Genomic DNA, 15,880 nt, shown 5'->3' on the forward strand with positions numbered 1-15,880 from the left:
TTGGGTGTTTGCACCATATTATTCATGAAAATTGCTTGATCCCATTCACAAAAGCTGTGGGAGCTTCTTTTCAGCTGTGAAGACAGAAGGAAGGAAGGAAACCTGGAACTGTAGCACTATAGACAAGCATGAAGTACAGAAATATTGCTTGCTGAAGGGAACGACAGCCTATGTCTAGCTGTTCGGTAGAGAGGGCAGTCTGAGGAAGAAAACCAGCATATAACAGACTTTCTACTCTGAAGTTAGTAGGTTACAGCAGATTAGAACAAAAAGGAAACTCTGAAATTGCAAAATGAAATAGTCTGTAGAAGAAGTGAAGGTGAGCCTTAACTTTTAGTTTTCCTCAAATCAAAACCAACAGGACAAATTTCTGTCTTTTAAATGATTAATTTCAGTGAGCTTAATTAAGGAAAATACTTAGCCAAATACATTTACTTTTTTCCCAAGCTATTTTTAAGTAAATTCAGAAGATGCCTGATGACTTCATGATGCTCTTTTTGACATTAATGGCGCTGATACCTGTACATTCTTTGCTCAGTTTTGGAGGTACACCAGTTTTCAAGAGATGCAAGTGTGGCTGAGGCCTGGCTGCTGGGACAGGAGCCCTACCTATCCAGTCGTGAAATAGGTCAAAGTGTTGATGAAGTGGAAAAACTAATTAAGCGGCATGAAGCATTTGAAAAATCTGCGGCTACTTGGGATGAGAGATTTGCAGCACTGGAAAGACTGACCACGGTGAGTGCTATAGGCGAGAATAACCTCTCTTGGCCATTCCCCTTCATTTTGGTGCCGTCTGATTGTTTGGAATAACTCCCAGCATCACCAACCTAATCTCCATTTGTTGATCGGTTTGTTGATCAACCTAGGCCAATCACCCTGGGCCTTAAGTTTCACGTTCCCAACAGTACTAAAACCTTCTCAGGTTCATTTGAACGCAACAACCTGCAAGGAAAGCTTAAGTGATAAATGACCTTAGTAGTCAACAAGAGCTGCCTCAGGCCCAGGAGCAATGACCCAGAAGCAAATTCAAGAGCTGAGCAGTTTGCTCCAGCCCTCTGCCATACAGGTTGTACTGCTAAAAGGGAAGGGGGGTTGTGAGTGAAGAAGACCCAGATCCAAATCCTTGAAATTATTTTCAGTTAAAGATGACAGTGTGAGGAGACAGTGGTGGGGAGGGGGGTTCGACAAAAATGTTTGTTGTGTTTTGACTGCTCCAGTGCAAGGCTGCATTGTCCCCTAGAAAGACATAATAACCAAAAAAAAAAACCCTAAAACCCACATTTTGAGCACAGCTGCAATGTCAGTAATTAATGCTTGGAGAGCATGTTATCATATTTGGAGAATAATTTTACTTTAGACCCTAAAATTGAAGTGGCTTGATTTTTCATACGCACCGAGTGTTACAGCTGCAGACAAAATGAATTGGAGTTTCTCAGCATCTTCAGAAATCAGGCTGGTTTTATTTAGATGGTTAATTTCAGGGATTGAGATGTGGAACACTTTATTTCTATGTATGGTAAGCAGGCAAGAGGATGTCATTTGTCAGTATTTTAATAGCCTGGGCTGCTTTCTTGTTTGTCTGGTTTTTGTTCTAATAAAATTAATTAGAAAAGAAACATGGACAGTGGCAAGCTGCTGCCCAGGCAGTCTACTTGATGTTAAAGGGTCTGACACTGTATGCCTTTACTGACAAATTCAGTGCAACAAACTTTGCATGATTAATACTTTTAAAGACTGATGCCTTCAAATTTTACTCCAATAAACTTTAATTTCAGTAACGTTTCAGAAGAATGTAGAGCTAGTTTCTAGAAGTGCCCCTGAAAAATGTGCAGCGCTTTTAAATGCACAAAAATGTTTCAATTCTCAGTTGGAACTGCTGGAAGTACGTCGACAACAAGAGGAAGAGGAGAGGAAGAGACAGCCGCCCACTCCCGAGCCAAGCCCAAAGGTTGCAGAGGATGCAGACTCCCAGCAGCAATGGTAAGCCCAGGGTGTGGGAAGCTGAACTGTGTACTTTACGCTGTTTCTTCAGACAGAGTTCTCAGGCTGAAGATGCATTGTAAAGGGAGAGTCTGGAGGTTGCACGGTTTTGTAATGTGACCGTTTTTAGAAGACTTGGTGGATGTAGTTTATGGGGACAGGACCTTTCCCAAACATGTGAATTCACTGCTAAGTTGAATGTTCCCATTTTTCATCATGACGCAGCATTACAGCTGTTGAGATGTACCTGGCCCGAAAGTAAAAGTGCTGTTTTTAAACCCCCTGTGTCACGAATTAAAATTTTTGAACAATCTTGGCTTTCTTCTTTAATGAGCTTCAGTTATGGATCGATTTCAAGCCATGTCCATGGAACACTAACATTTCTAAAATTACTTTGTGATAGGAGTAGACTTATTTGTAAGGTTTTATTTAGATGGGTGGAAATAGTCAGGAAAGCCTGTTTTGATCTCACTTAACGTTGGATTTATTCAGTTGGGCCCGAGGATTTTAAGAACTTGCTTGAATTTCTGAGGCGTGCAATATTCAGTAGGAACATCTCATTTTGGTGAAAAAGATGGGTGACTTTCAGGAACTTAATACAATTTCTTTTCTTTTTCCTCTCTCCCAACAGGGATGGGACAAAAGGAGAACAGGTTTCCCAAAATGGTTTGCCATCAGACCAGGAATCTCCACGGGTTAGTTACCGCTCCCAAACCTACCAAAACTACAAAAACTTTATTAGCAGACGGACAGCCAATGACCGATCGTGGTCTGGACTGTGACATACAGAATCATTTGCAGCAAAAGACACCGTTTTTTAGTATGGTTTACTGGTACTGGCATCAGACCAGAATCTCCACGGGTTAGTTACCGCTCCCAAACCTACCAAAACTACAAAAACTTTATTAGCAGACGGACAGCCAATGACCGATCGTGGTCTGGACTGTGACATACAGAATCATTTGCAGCAAAAGACACCGTTTTTTAGTATGGTTTACTGGTACTGGTTTAATCTTTTGGCTTCAGATTTCCCTGCTGCTTTTCTCTTCCTTCCCATCAGTTGACTTTTATTTAATTAGCAGCCCCTTGGAGAGATATATTTGCTTCACTTTAATCCTTGTTTATTTGAATCTCCCCGCTGACACTCAGTTGCTTTAAGGTGACACATTTATTTCATGTTATTTACTGTGAGTTTTTCATGTCGCTAATAGTATTAAGATTTTCCAGCTAAATCGTCCTTTATATGAGTAATTGAGATATAATGAGATTACATCATAATGAAGAAGAGAACTAGAATCTGACAGGTATGACGCATCGAGTTATACTAACAGGTTTCAGCACGGCAACATTATTAAATCAGCTGCATTAGCAAGCGAGTTATTTACAAGGCCAAAGATAATACATGCAAGTGAGCTCGGGAGTAAAGGCTGGGAGGGAGGGGAGAGGTGTAACTATTGGCAAATAAAAGCCTTAAGGTTAGTTGTATAACATTCCATGCAGAATGGACTCATTGACCGCAGATAAAAATAAACGTGAAATAAAACATTAAAAACTAGTATCTAGATTTATCTCGGTATTTAGTCCTCATGAAGAGTTGTGGTCCTGCTGAATAGCTATTTTGGGGCCCCATTTTACCTTGGTCCTGTCCAATTTACACTACGACAATTCCATTTACTGACACTGGAGAGACTGTAGTATGAATGAGAGTAGGGTGCAGACCCTTATGGAGAGGTTGTGATGCTTTTCTTTAAAAACTAAATAAAATACGTTGGTCTAAGATCCCAGCTCTTTATTTTATATGGATGCAGGTTGAATGGTCCATGCCTTATTCATTTCCTCTTGATAGGGGGTGTCCCGGTAGAGTCAGGATGCATGCCAATAATCTTAATGTGCAGCCATAAAAATACCAGTAAATATGTATATATAGGTAAAGCAACACAGTAGTTGAAAACTGGCTTATCTCTCCATTACCTTCCTGTAAAGCCTGCTTGCTTCAGTTAATGCTTTGAGTGGTGAGAAAAATGACACTTCTCTTTCTTATGTTTTTAAACCTCACTCTCTGAGGTGATACTAAGTGCAGGAAAGGCTCCTGGCAGGCTCAGATCAGTGGATATTAGAGCTCTTACCAGTACTGCAAAGGAAATGCAGGTCCCAGTCTAGGACTCTGGGAGGAAATGCCTTTCAGCGTAAGTTTATCTTTCAAATAGCCCATCCCAGTTACGTTTGAGTCTGCACACAGACTCTGTCAATGCTCTAGGATACTAAGCAGTTCTACCTTTTTCTTTCTTTAAATAAAGCCTTTTGGTTCATCTTTAATACTGAATGATGAAGTGAGCTGTCTGTTGTACATTCTAATGTTTATGAAATTATATATAGTTGTGGCAAGGAATGCAAGGTGGCCTGCAAGCACATCCCAGATCATCATCATCTTGTTGGTTACCACAGCCTTATACATCACCTGTTTGCTGCTTTTTTTTTTTATGATACATAGTGCTTTTCCGTGTTAATCTTTGCCATCTGCACTTCAGTCTTTCATGAGAGCTTTTTAGCTCAGTTCACTGAATCTTGTGTTGCAATACATCAGATGTACACAGCTGTATTTCTGATTTGAGGAGCGAAATATGCTGCTGTTGATCTGAATTTAGACTTCTGACGACTAGCTGAGCAGTGCAGCTGGATTGTTCTGTATTGGCTGAGCTCGTAAAGTGAGAAAGATGATTGAAAGGATGTGCTTCAGTAATTGTACTTTTGCTGTAACTTGTCTTTCCACTTCATGATGCATGTTTTTTTTTCTTTTGTCAGGATAAAAACATATAGCTTCTTAATGCTTTTAAAAATTCCATATAAATTTATGCAGATGATCTGGTGACTACCTACACCAGTGTTGGCTCTCTGTGCCTGTAAGAGTATGACAGTTCTCAGAGCAGTATAGCTGTAGCTTCAGACTCCACCATCTGGGAAGCCTTCAGATGTATTCTGGCTAAAAAGTAGTATGTAAAAATAATTTATATAGGTACACTTTTTTAACTTGTATTAAAAATATACTTACATATAAAAATTACACTTTTATGATGAAGAAAAATGAATTAAGTCATCGATTAATGTCATCACTTTAGGCACTAGAGGTGTAAGATTTCACCTATTTATTATAGCCTATCGTACTGGCTTAAAACATTAAAATGGTACTTAGGCCAGAACAATATATAGGCTGTCATCTATTTGCATCTGAAAAAGGCGAATACGTCTCTATTATTTAAGCTGTGGCGCAGAGACTTAAGTTGATGAACAGAATATAATGTTGCTTCAAGCACTATGAAAATCAAAGGGATGTCTCCAGTCATTGTCACTAGCTGTCTTGTTGCATGTTACAGTCCCGATTTAAATATCTCAAGAGTAGCACTTTAGCACTAAAGCACTTGCAACTAACCTCTCAGTCACGATTAAGAAAACTGTATTCATGTACGTGATAACTGTTTGGTTGTAACAGTACAGTTTGCTATTAATGTTTGTCCTCCGTTGCGTTGTCTCTGCATGCCCGATGCATGTTTCCATTAAAGGTTGTTTAGCTCCTGTTTTTTCTCTATTTTCATGACACATTCTTCGCATAGCTGTTTATGATTCAGATTTATTTTGCTTGTTTTCTGTTAATTGTAGATAACACATGAAAAGGAAATAAAACCTGAAAGAGCATCAGAAAAGCTTTTCATAGCCCTTTTACAATCAGTAGAATTTTAAGTAGAAGTTACAGGTCTGATTGTGTGATTAAAGTTGGCAGTTATCTTTTAAAACCACAGGGTTGCAGATTGCAGCACTGAATTACATGTTATTTCCCATAAAACCACATTAAGTAGCTGTGCAGTGGCTACTGTTTTGAAACTGGTCTGGTTTACTTCAGATTAGTGGTTATAGGTGCCCCAAAATGGGTAATATTTTCACATCTTGCCGGTATCGCTACAGAAAACATGCTACTTTCGGCATCGGTTTAGGTAACGGGTAGTTTTGGGTAGTTTACGTAAGTTGTTGAGATAAGTTACCGTGGTCTATGTAATTCCTTATTGCTGGTCACAAAGGCTTCATGTATCTCAGACAGGGATCCAGCCAGTTGAAAAGCAGAGAGTTTGAAGTTCAGTAGCTGTCACTGGTCGAAAAGATTTGCAAAGGGCTGTCCTTTTTCTTGAATGCGATCTGTTGGCCATTGGTGATCAGCACTGGTGATGACTGATTAATTGAGCTTTCACTGGTGAATCAGTGGTTGTTTATTTTACTACCTGTGTTACAGTAGCTGTGCTGGCAGAGTTTGGATAATCTTCAGCCTCATCTGTTTATTTACCCTCTCCCCCCTTTAATGCAACATTTTTGTTATATTTTGAGATTTGGATACAAATAGTGACGTTTGATGACTTAGATTTATCCTAATTGTGAAGAAGCAGTGCCGTTGATTTTTACTTCTGCTGGGTAACAGTGCAGGGTAGATGTTTCCTCTTATAAACTAGGCTGTAAGGCCACACGTCTTCAGGGACAGAGTAAAATAGATATGACTGAAGCGGAATGTGAGCTGTGATCCTTTCCCTGTTTCAGTGGTGTAGTGTCTGTACTCTGGAGATTTAGATTGCTTAAAGGCAGTTAACCAATCCTTCCCATATTCGTAGCAAGTTCTTAGATCTTCCTGGGTCAATATATGAGGTACGAAGGTGTGAGGTACGATAACGTGTACTTGGCAGGTATAAGAAGTTCTAGCAAACGGTGGCAAAATTTAGTTTGTTGCATAATAATTCGGCTGCTTTTGAATTGTCCAGGCCATGTGCAGAAGTGGGAATGTCTAATTATTGTGCCATTCACAAATACCTGCTTGTCTGCATAAAACCAGTCCAGAATGTTTGTAATCTACTAGAGCATTAGCAGCACTAAGCTTTAGTAACTTGCTAATAATAATAATACACACTGGTTGTGTAACTCCTGAGCTGCTACCGATGGCTCTACATGTCAAAGTAATGGTACAAGAAAAAAAAAACTGGGACCAAGCTGCATTTCAAAAGCTTATAGCCATTAGGATTCCAATTTAAATGATTTTTGGATGAATGGCTCCTGAAGACGTCGACAGCTTGACCAGTCAGAGCTGCTGGAAACATGGCTGCTCTCTAGGCTATCTCGATCACAGTGCGACAGGCAACGCGATCAACAAAGCAAGTGATGGGCAAGGCCTTGGTTCTGTCTTTGTTTGGGGGTAAATAGCTGTGTGATGTTGTGTGACTGTGGTGGTTTTCAGTTCCTTTAACAAAAATCCAATCCACCTAATAACGAAAGTCTGAAAAAGACCTTGATAAATTGACACATGACCTCATTTCCCTTGTCTTTAAGATCCAATATCCTAACTGGGATGGTGGAGATGAAATGCATGGTGTAATCTTTCTAATTTCTGCATGTTTTGATTTTGTTGTGTCACTAGGGGAATGGGGAAAGCGGGAAAGGAGCTTTTACAGAAACAAATAAATTGCACAAATTTTTGTAAATGCTCCTGGGCAATTTTGACATATTTTTCTGCTGACTCGTAGTTAATATCTTTTATAGACTTTTAATACCTCAGTAATGCCATAAATGTATTTAAGGTGGCTGATGTGTATAACTTCTACTGTTCCTCTAGGTTTGCAGAAAGTGTGATTGTTACTGTTCCAAACATTTGAGTACTTAGCAACAGAATTGAATGCTCTCATTTTAGGAATAACAATATATAAAAGAATATGAATTGACCAGCAGAGCAAAGCACAGTAAAATTCACACTGATGTTTAGCTGCTCTTATTTTCCCGTCTCTCTACCTATAAAATGGGTACTAATCCATTCATACCTTCTAATTTCCTTGGCCTTCTGTGTCTCCATGGAGCGTGAAAAAGATCTTATTGGCCTGGGTCATTCTCCAGGCAAAGTTTATACACAGCCACATTGTGCAGGGAAACAGATTAACTGCAAGATACCTCAGTGTTGTGAGGCTTCTAGCTGAACGTTTTTTCCACTGTTCCTAGGTGGCAGAAACTGCAGAAACAAACGAAATGGTCAATGGAGCTGCAGAACAGAGGACAAGTTCGAAAGAGTCTAGTCCTGTTCCTTCTCCAACGGCAGACCGCAAAGCCAAGACCGCCATTCAGGCTCAGACTGCTGCTACCCTACCAGCCAAAACACAGGAGATTCCTTCAGCTCAGATGGAGGGCTTCTTACATCGCAAACATGAGTGGGAGACACACAGCAAGAAAGCCTCGAGCAGGTAAAGTACTCGATGCGTAATGCAGATAATTGCATCCGAACTTGCCAGGATGTAAGACAGTAAATGTTGTCCCTGCTGTTGTTGTCTTCTCACAGCTCCTAAAGACCTTTCAGGCTTATGTTCCTGTTGTTGTAGGAACTGCGTATGGATGGTTGAACAGTATATTTTATGAAGTTGCAGCCTAAAGACACACGGTAGAAAATGCAGTGTTAGCCATATTTGGAAGGTGGAAAACTGAGGCATAAAGATACCATGACTTTCCCACTTCACATGATGAATTTGTGGCAGTAGTGGCATTTGATTCCAGATCTCTCAAGTTGTACGTTACTACAAGAAAAGAAAAACACGTAGGTGTGAGAATAGAAATGTCCATATTCTTCTGACATTTTCTGTTTGCACATTAGCACTTTCCACCTACTCTGTAATCTGTTCAGAAGAGAAAAGCGGGTGAAGATGATTTTGTGTGCCTTAGTTGATTCCATTCCTAAGGACCTGATCCTGCGGTTCTCAAACAGGCAAAACTTGTGAGATTTCTGTCTGCACTGGAAAAGCAGACTGGGGTCCTTCATGACCTGAGAGAGCTCTTGAAACCAGATTTATGACTGGGCTGACAAGGAAAATGTTGACTAGCAAGTGGTGAGCTACACCAACATCTGAGGGATTTGGTAGGAGCCGAACTACTGAGCAGAGCTGAGTGCAGATCACAAATGAGTGCAGTACTACCATGATTTTTGTTCGGCTAGAGTTGTTCACACTGGAGAACTATTTTGAGGCAGTGACAGCCACCAATACCAATATCTAGGGACTCTTATTTCTAGTAATCATTGATTTTTATAGCTGTATTAGAGAATGAGGTGGATGATGCCACTAAGAGTATTTGTAAAAATCAAGGATTTCACATGCAGTCTGTTCGTTAATTTGCAGCACAATGAGAATTCCTTCTACAACAAAGCGTAGTCATTAAAAGGTCAATCCATTTCTCTCCCTAGTATGCAAACTGCCTAGTCTGCCAAACAATCCTCCCACTGTTAGGATATGCTTACGTGCTATCAAAGAGAGCTCTGGAAATCTCTATTCCATTTGGCTCAAAGTCAGTGGTTTTGTCTTGAAGCCATGCTTTTATGAGAGAATTTGCTGTCTGCAGTTTACAGGACAGTGTATGCTGTAGTCGCATTCTCAGAACTACTCTCCATTATCTTATAGAAATAATTGTGTTTGGTTTCCCCAGTTCCGCAAGTAAGAGCATTAGATTTATAAATACTTTTGTTGTTTTCTGTGTCTTGAAGGTCATGGCATAATGTGTACTGTGTCATAAACAACCAAGAGATGGGCTTCTACAAGGATTCGAAAGCTGCTGCTTCTGGCATCCCCTACCACAATGAGATTCCTGTCAGCTTGAAAGAAGCAGTCTGTGAAATAGCGGTCGATTATAAAAAGAAAAAGCATGTGTTCAAGCTAAGGTAAACCTGTTGAAGCATCTTGCCGTTAGCTTAAGTTGTGGTGGGTATGTCCACTGTGCGAATTCATGGGAGGATCCAGCCCAAGAACTGATCGTAGTTACTAACTGCAGTATCTACTTCTCTGAACAAGCTCTTCCTGACACTGAAACATGGTATATTTATCAAAGGTAGCAAGCACAAAACAGTATCAAAATAATCTGTGCATTTTATTTACATTTGGGACAAGACTAGACGTGTCTGCCTAAGGTTAGGAGCCTGCATTTAAAAATGCTGGGCTTTTCAGCTGCTCCCTCTGGAATTAATGGAAAAGAGCTGAATGTTCGTGGTTCTGCTCTTTTCAAAATCAAGCCTCTTGTTTAATTTTTTCAGTGTGGATTTAGGAGACTACTGAAGACATCTATCACATTTTCAGGTCTAGAACGTGTAGTTACAGACCATTTCATTGTGAAGTATGTGAAGTACTTGCTGTTCCAAGGTTAAAAAAAATAAGGCTTTTCCTTCCAAAATTGTGTTTGTGTTTTACTGATCAATCTTTTAGTGCCAACAGTGAAAAAATATTTTATTATTACACAGCTGCTAGGTGATTCTGTCAAAGGAGACTCACTTTATGAACTGACCAGTTCATGTATTCCAAGATAGAATTTTTTTTTTTTTTTTTTTTTTTAGTTTTCTATTGATGCAGAAATCCTCTAAAGATGATAGAATCCATATCCAGGGAAATTTGCTTTGTAGCAAATATTTAGGGAAATTTACCTTTCTTGAAGACAGGCCTGCAGCTATGTGATTCATCCTTTATACTATTTTAAACATCTCTGAATTGATAATGTAAGGATACGCTGTTCCAAATACAAAGTTAGGCAGAAAAATCAATTCCCTTTTCACAGCACCCTGTCACCTGCATTGGGGCTCTCGGGTAATTGCATGTAGCGTCTTTTCTTTACTCACTCTCGTTAGGAGAGTCCCCAGAGAGTTCACTGGCTCGTCATGTCAAATCTGTCTCTCCAAGCCGAGAAGGGGTATGTTGTTGAACATCTGAGAGGCTGAGGTCTCTACAGATCTCACGTGCAGGCAGATCTCTCACAGAAAGGTCTAGTAGTGATCTGTGGAGAGTACACTGGAAATATTTTTCTTAATTTTTTAAAGAAGAAAGCAAGGCATAATTAGATTCTTCCTAGTGTCTGTCTGTTATTTTGCTGTTTAATACTTCATAAAGAGATTTTAAAATGCTTTCTTCTTGTGGGGAAAGATCAGGAAGCCTGCAACACAGCTCCCACTGGCCCTGCCTCCTCCTTGTTCAGATGCCTGATCTGATGTTATTCAGTTTTTTTTTTAACTAATATATATCTTCACATACATTGTTAAATGTGTCCCTGTTAAACCATCTGAGTAAAATCAGCGCAGAAATAAAACAGAAGGGAGGCTCTGGCTTTCAGTGCGAGAAGAGGCCACTACTCATAAATAACACACAGTGTAGTATCTTGAGTCACCACCACAGTAGTTATGACAGCAGAGCAGCTGCAGAATTTTGCTAGGTTTCTACAAAAGCCATGAAAACTCTGGGTGTTGCCTGTGACTGTTGTCTTCTTAAAGTATTGAGTAAACTTTCATACTGTCTTTTGCAAAAGAGAAAAGATGTGCCTGAAAGAGCAAGAACTGAAACGGCAGTCATCAGCTGCTGAAGACCACAAGCTCTGCCGTGCGTCCTGACATACTGGAACACGTCCACTATCATAAGCGTGTCTAGAGACCAGAACATGCAGTGTGTGTGGCTGCCTCTGCGTGACAGTACAGGATACCAAAACATGGGTTGTCGGGGTGTATTTGTGCACCGATAGATGTTACGGCTGTCCCATGCAGTCCCGTATGTCTCGGTCTGATTATGTACTGTAGCTAAACAAGCAGGAGTGGAAGCAGTGTGGCTACTACTAAGCTAAATTTGTGATGGTTGTTTCCTTTACAGATTGACTGATGGCAACGAATACCTCTTCCAAGCCAAAGACGACGTAAGTTTGTTTTTCTTATTGTTTATCACTGATGTGGTGTCGTACAACAGGAAAAAAATAGCTGCCAAGCGCTTAGGGGTGCGTTTTAATTTCCTGGTCTGCAGTCTTGCGCATACGTGTGCGTAATGTGTAGATTCAGAAGCTCCCGCGGGCACCACCAGGGCAGCTGGGCTTTTCAGGTACAGCTTCTAGTAGACGTCTTCTGCAGGTGCGTAACCAGAGGAGTGCCAGATGATGAGTTAGGACCGCGTTTCCTTTCGTGTCCCACTTCTATCCTTTCCCCTTCCACAATGTTGAGTGAATTAGAGAGGGCGTGTGACACACGGATTGTAACAGCTTTCTGCCTTTGGGGCTTCTTGAAGGAGGAGATGAACACGTGGATTCAGGCCATCACATCAGCTATCTCTTCTGATAAAATCGAAGTGTCCCCGACCACCCAGAGCACTCCAGCCTCCAGCCGTGCCCAGACCCTGCCTGCCAGCGTCACAATAACCAGCGAGTCCAGCCCTGGCAAGCGGGAGAAAGACAAAGAGAAAGACAAAGAGAAAAGATTCAGCCTTTTTGGTAAAAAGAAGTGAACTCCATCTCCACACACTGCACTTCTCTGACCGTTCCAGTGGAATTCCAGCATGCGAGCTCAGAACCAATACGTTACTCTCTGTGCCTCATGTTCCTCAATGTGATTGACATTTTTTTATTTATAGAGCGTTTTAAAAAAAAAAGCCGACAAAAAAGAATCTAAAGTTACAAATGTATGAGGTGCATTGGGCAGCTTCTGTAGGAGGGGGAGGACCAGGTTTTGGGGGTTTGTTTTGTTTGTTTTTTTTTTTAAATGAAGTTAATGTAGATTAGATCTTAATATTTAAACTGTTCCTCAATTTTGTGAGGCTGTCTTGGAAAACAACCCACTCCTAGTGCTATTGGTATGCAAGGCAGCGGTGCTTTCGAATCTACTGTGCACATCAAAAACCAATGTACAAATTTTCAAAAACGTTCACTTCCATTTAAGGTTGTTATGCTGAGTCTTGACTAGTAGAGCCTCCCATTACAATTCTAACATTTATTAAAATGATAGTGTATTATCTTTGCTGTAACAGAGTGCAGGTATGCATTAACTTACGGACAAACCATTTATATCCTGGCATTGGTTATTAACACAACCTGAAGCTTTTCTGCATCGAGTACGACAGACGAGAATGTTGGTGTACAAGGTGGATTAGCAGGCTGATACAGTTTTAAATAATCTGTAATTTCAATTTTTTTTTTTTTGCTGAAATACATTATATTGTATGTTTCAGATAATTCTAGTACAAAGTATAATAAGACTAGATGTATAATAAACCCTTTAAAATCATTGATAAGTGTAAAAGTGGAACTGAAGCATTTACTGGAAAAGTAATGTTACTCAAATGGTTACTTGCTTGTCAGCTGCAGCACTGTGTGTTATAATTTTGCTACATTACCTTGCTCTTTGATACATAGTGTGCATTTCTCTGTCACTGTAACTATTGTAATGAAAAATTTCCATCTTACTGCACAATCAAAAATTACATTTAATAGGAATGAACTTTCAATGACTGGGCCTGTAGTCAAGAGTAGTACTGGAACTGGCTTTCAGTTGTATCGAACTATACCTCTAGACTTTTACCCTATCTGTTAAATATATGCTATGTCATTAAATGCTTTTAAAACTAAATATGCTGGTTAAGTTTCTTATTTCATTTCTGACGATGTTAAATCATAATTTTGAAAGAGGATCAAAAATAAAGTTATTTTAAAATGTCATCTCTCCTGTGCACTGAAACCAATGCCTTCAAATGTAATTCCATTTTTTTGTGCGAAAGTTCATACTGAAATAGTTGTTTTCTCTCTTTCCACTTTTCTCTACCTTCCTTCTCCCTTCATTTCCCACCCGCCTGCCCTTTCACCCTGCCCCCCAAATTACGTGCCAAAGAATAAAGAGGGAAGGAATTAAATCAATGTTTCGTAAAATATTTTGACATAGATATTTTTTGTGAGAAATGAGTCCAGCAGAATCGGAGGAAGTAAGCATAAGCATAGGCTAAGGTGACTGAACGAGTTACCTGAGCGTCTTACCCAATTGAGGTAAATATCCATGTACTAGTTTGCAGGAAAAGAACATTATTTTAAGTAATCTTAGTTCTCCAACTTTCTGCCTACCCTTTGCTCAAGTGCTGAAGTCCTCAGTAAATCAGGCAGTAATTGAACTTTATCATTTACTGAAGACTTGTCCTGCCCAGTTTAATTTCACTGGGGTTTTTTATGTGCTTTTTTTTTTTTTTTTAAACATACCTCTCTCAAGGTACAGCCACCATTGCACTTCCGTGATGACATACATCTAATGCAGCTAAGGTGATTCCAAAGCTCACTATTTCCTTACCTTGTCAGCGTTTCAAAGACTAGCATCTTTTCAGAATTTTCTTTAGGTTGGATGCCATCTAGGGAACCATCTAAAAGGAATAGCTCCAAGAAGCCCTAACAGCCATTAGAAGTTTTAAAATCAATGAAATGTAAGGAACCTGCTGGTTTGGGGGGGGGGTGTGTGTGTGTGATTATTAAAATACACTAAATCTAATTTTAGATGGAAGGCAGATAAACTGCAAACTAGTGTGTTTCCAAGCCACGGTTTTCTGAACATGCGACCAATACAGTGTCTTAATTCTTTTCATGGAGTATACTGTGTTTTCTGGGTTTTTCTTGTTTCTGAAGTTTTGGGTTATTAAACAATGGAATATTCGTGCACATGAGTTTTTACTCCTGTAATACTATGTTGTTCCAGTCTAATTATTAGTAAAATGTAGGATGATACCACTAGCCTTGTAAATGTAAAATTTAATACGGTATAAAAAGCTGAGGTTTAACATTAGAAGAGAATATGAAACATTCTTCTTAGTTGATTAAAGTACATAAAAATGTTGTTACCATTTTTGTCACTTCAATTAAGCTATTACGATGAGTAATTTAACAGATTGATCTTGACTACCTGTTGTGTGTAATCCTGTAGTGTCCTGGTTGAACAGGTGTCTGAACAACACCTTCAGAATTGTTTTTCTTGTTTTGTCTTGCCTCTTAACTGCAAGTTGTTCCTGAAAACTACTTGAATAAAAATCTTTTCTGCTTAGGAACTGATTTCAAGTTGCTGAGGAACAAGCGTGAGTTCTAGTAAGCCTTGCCTGTTTTCCCCTTTGGACCGTCAGGGTGCAGCTTCCGTGCAGAGAGATTTGGTGGGTCAGGAAGAGCCTCCTCGGACAAAGCCAGGTCAGAAAAGTCAGGTTGGTGTGCTAGTTGCAGAAGGGAGAAAGAATGGGGGAATCTCTCTTGGATTATGTGAAGGGGCTGCTGGAAAATATCAGAGGAAGAAGAAAGACTAAGTATAGATGACGGAAACGGGACTGAAATTGGAGGCGGTTGTCACTGCCACCGGTGTTAACTGTTGCAGAGGTGGCTATATCGCTTTCTGAGCTGCACAGCTGAACGTGGTTAGACCCCTCGATAGATGAAACGTTACATTCCTTCTGGTTACCACACTGAAGAGTGGGGATTTGTAGTACAGTTTAACACTGTATTGCAGTTTCCTTTGTTAGCAGGTTTTGTAAGATAACCCATATGTAAGTTGTTTATGTTTCCTCTGGAGATACATTGCAAAAGTAATATAGAAGTTGAACCTTAAAATTTTCAAAGGCAATTAATTAAAGCCAACCACTTTTCAGCTACATTGCTGTCACTGTTACAAAAAAGAGAAATCTTCCTCTAGTCAGGTCAGTCTGCCTTCCTTTTTTCCTCTTTGGTGGGAGCCTCGTATTGCATTCTAAGCTGAGAAGGAATCAGAGAGTTGCGCTTGAAGGGTCCTTTCCGTGTCCCGATGAATTAAGTACAATGAGGGAAAAATCCCCCAAACTCATTAGCTACAGGAGTTAAGCATGAGTTGGGTGGGAGGGCTTTCTTTTAGATTGATGCAAATAACCTGTTAATCCATCTGTTCTGCATAGAGAATATGTTCTATCGTAGGGTTGTGCTCTGTATGAGGAAGATTAATGGTGAAGTAAAAGAAATGTATGATTAATCTCTGTTCCTGTGAAATACTGTTTTAGACAGTTTTTCACTTCACCGTGGTCTCTTTTTTATGATTGAGTTCACAGAGAATGGACTTTAAATGTGG

General features: G+C 39.8%; 1 protein-coding gene across 8 annotated transcripts in view; it reads left to right on the forward strand.

The window, feature by feature from the left end:
- SPTBN1 (spectrin beta, non-erythrocytic 1) overlaps nt 1-13,485 on the forward strand; it is a 141,712-nt gene extending 128,227 nt beyond the window's left edge. For 4 of the 8 annotated variants that reach the window (XM_009288447.2, XM_019474431.1, XM_009288446.2 and 1 more), the window contains 7 exons: nt 539-735; nt 1,868-1,980; nt 2,612-2,675; nt 7,999-8,237; nt 9,524-9,697; nt 11,658-11,700; nt 12,063-13,396. In XM_009288447.2, the coding sequence (XP_009286722.1) occupies nt 539-735; nt 1,868-1,980; nt 2,612-2,675; nt 7,999-8,237; nt 9,524-9,697; nt 11,658-11,700; nt 12,063-12,278 (1,046 nt within the window). In that variant the 3' untranslated portion in view covers nt 12,279-13,396. Of the gene's footprint in view, nt 1-538; nt 736-1,867; nt 1,981-2,611; nt 2,813-2,842; nt 4,302-7,998; nt 8,238-9,523; nt 9,698-11,657; nt 11,701-12,062 lie in introns of those variants that run through there. The other 4 variants (XM_009288445.1, XM_009288448.2, XM_019474432.1 and 1 more) reach the window with 3 other exon arrangements.
- Nucleotides 13,486-15,880: the final 2,395 nt, after the last annotated feature.

Source organism: Aptenodytes forsteri, unplaced genomic scaffold (assembly GCF_000699145.1).
Source record: "Aptenodytes forsteri isolate BGI_AS27 unplaced genomic scaffold, ASM69914v1 Scaffold185, whole genome shotgun sequence".
Taxonomy (NCBI): Eukaryota; Metazoa; Chordata; class Aves; order Sphenisciformes; family Spheniscidae; genus Aptenodytes; species Aptenodytes forsteri.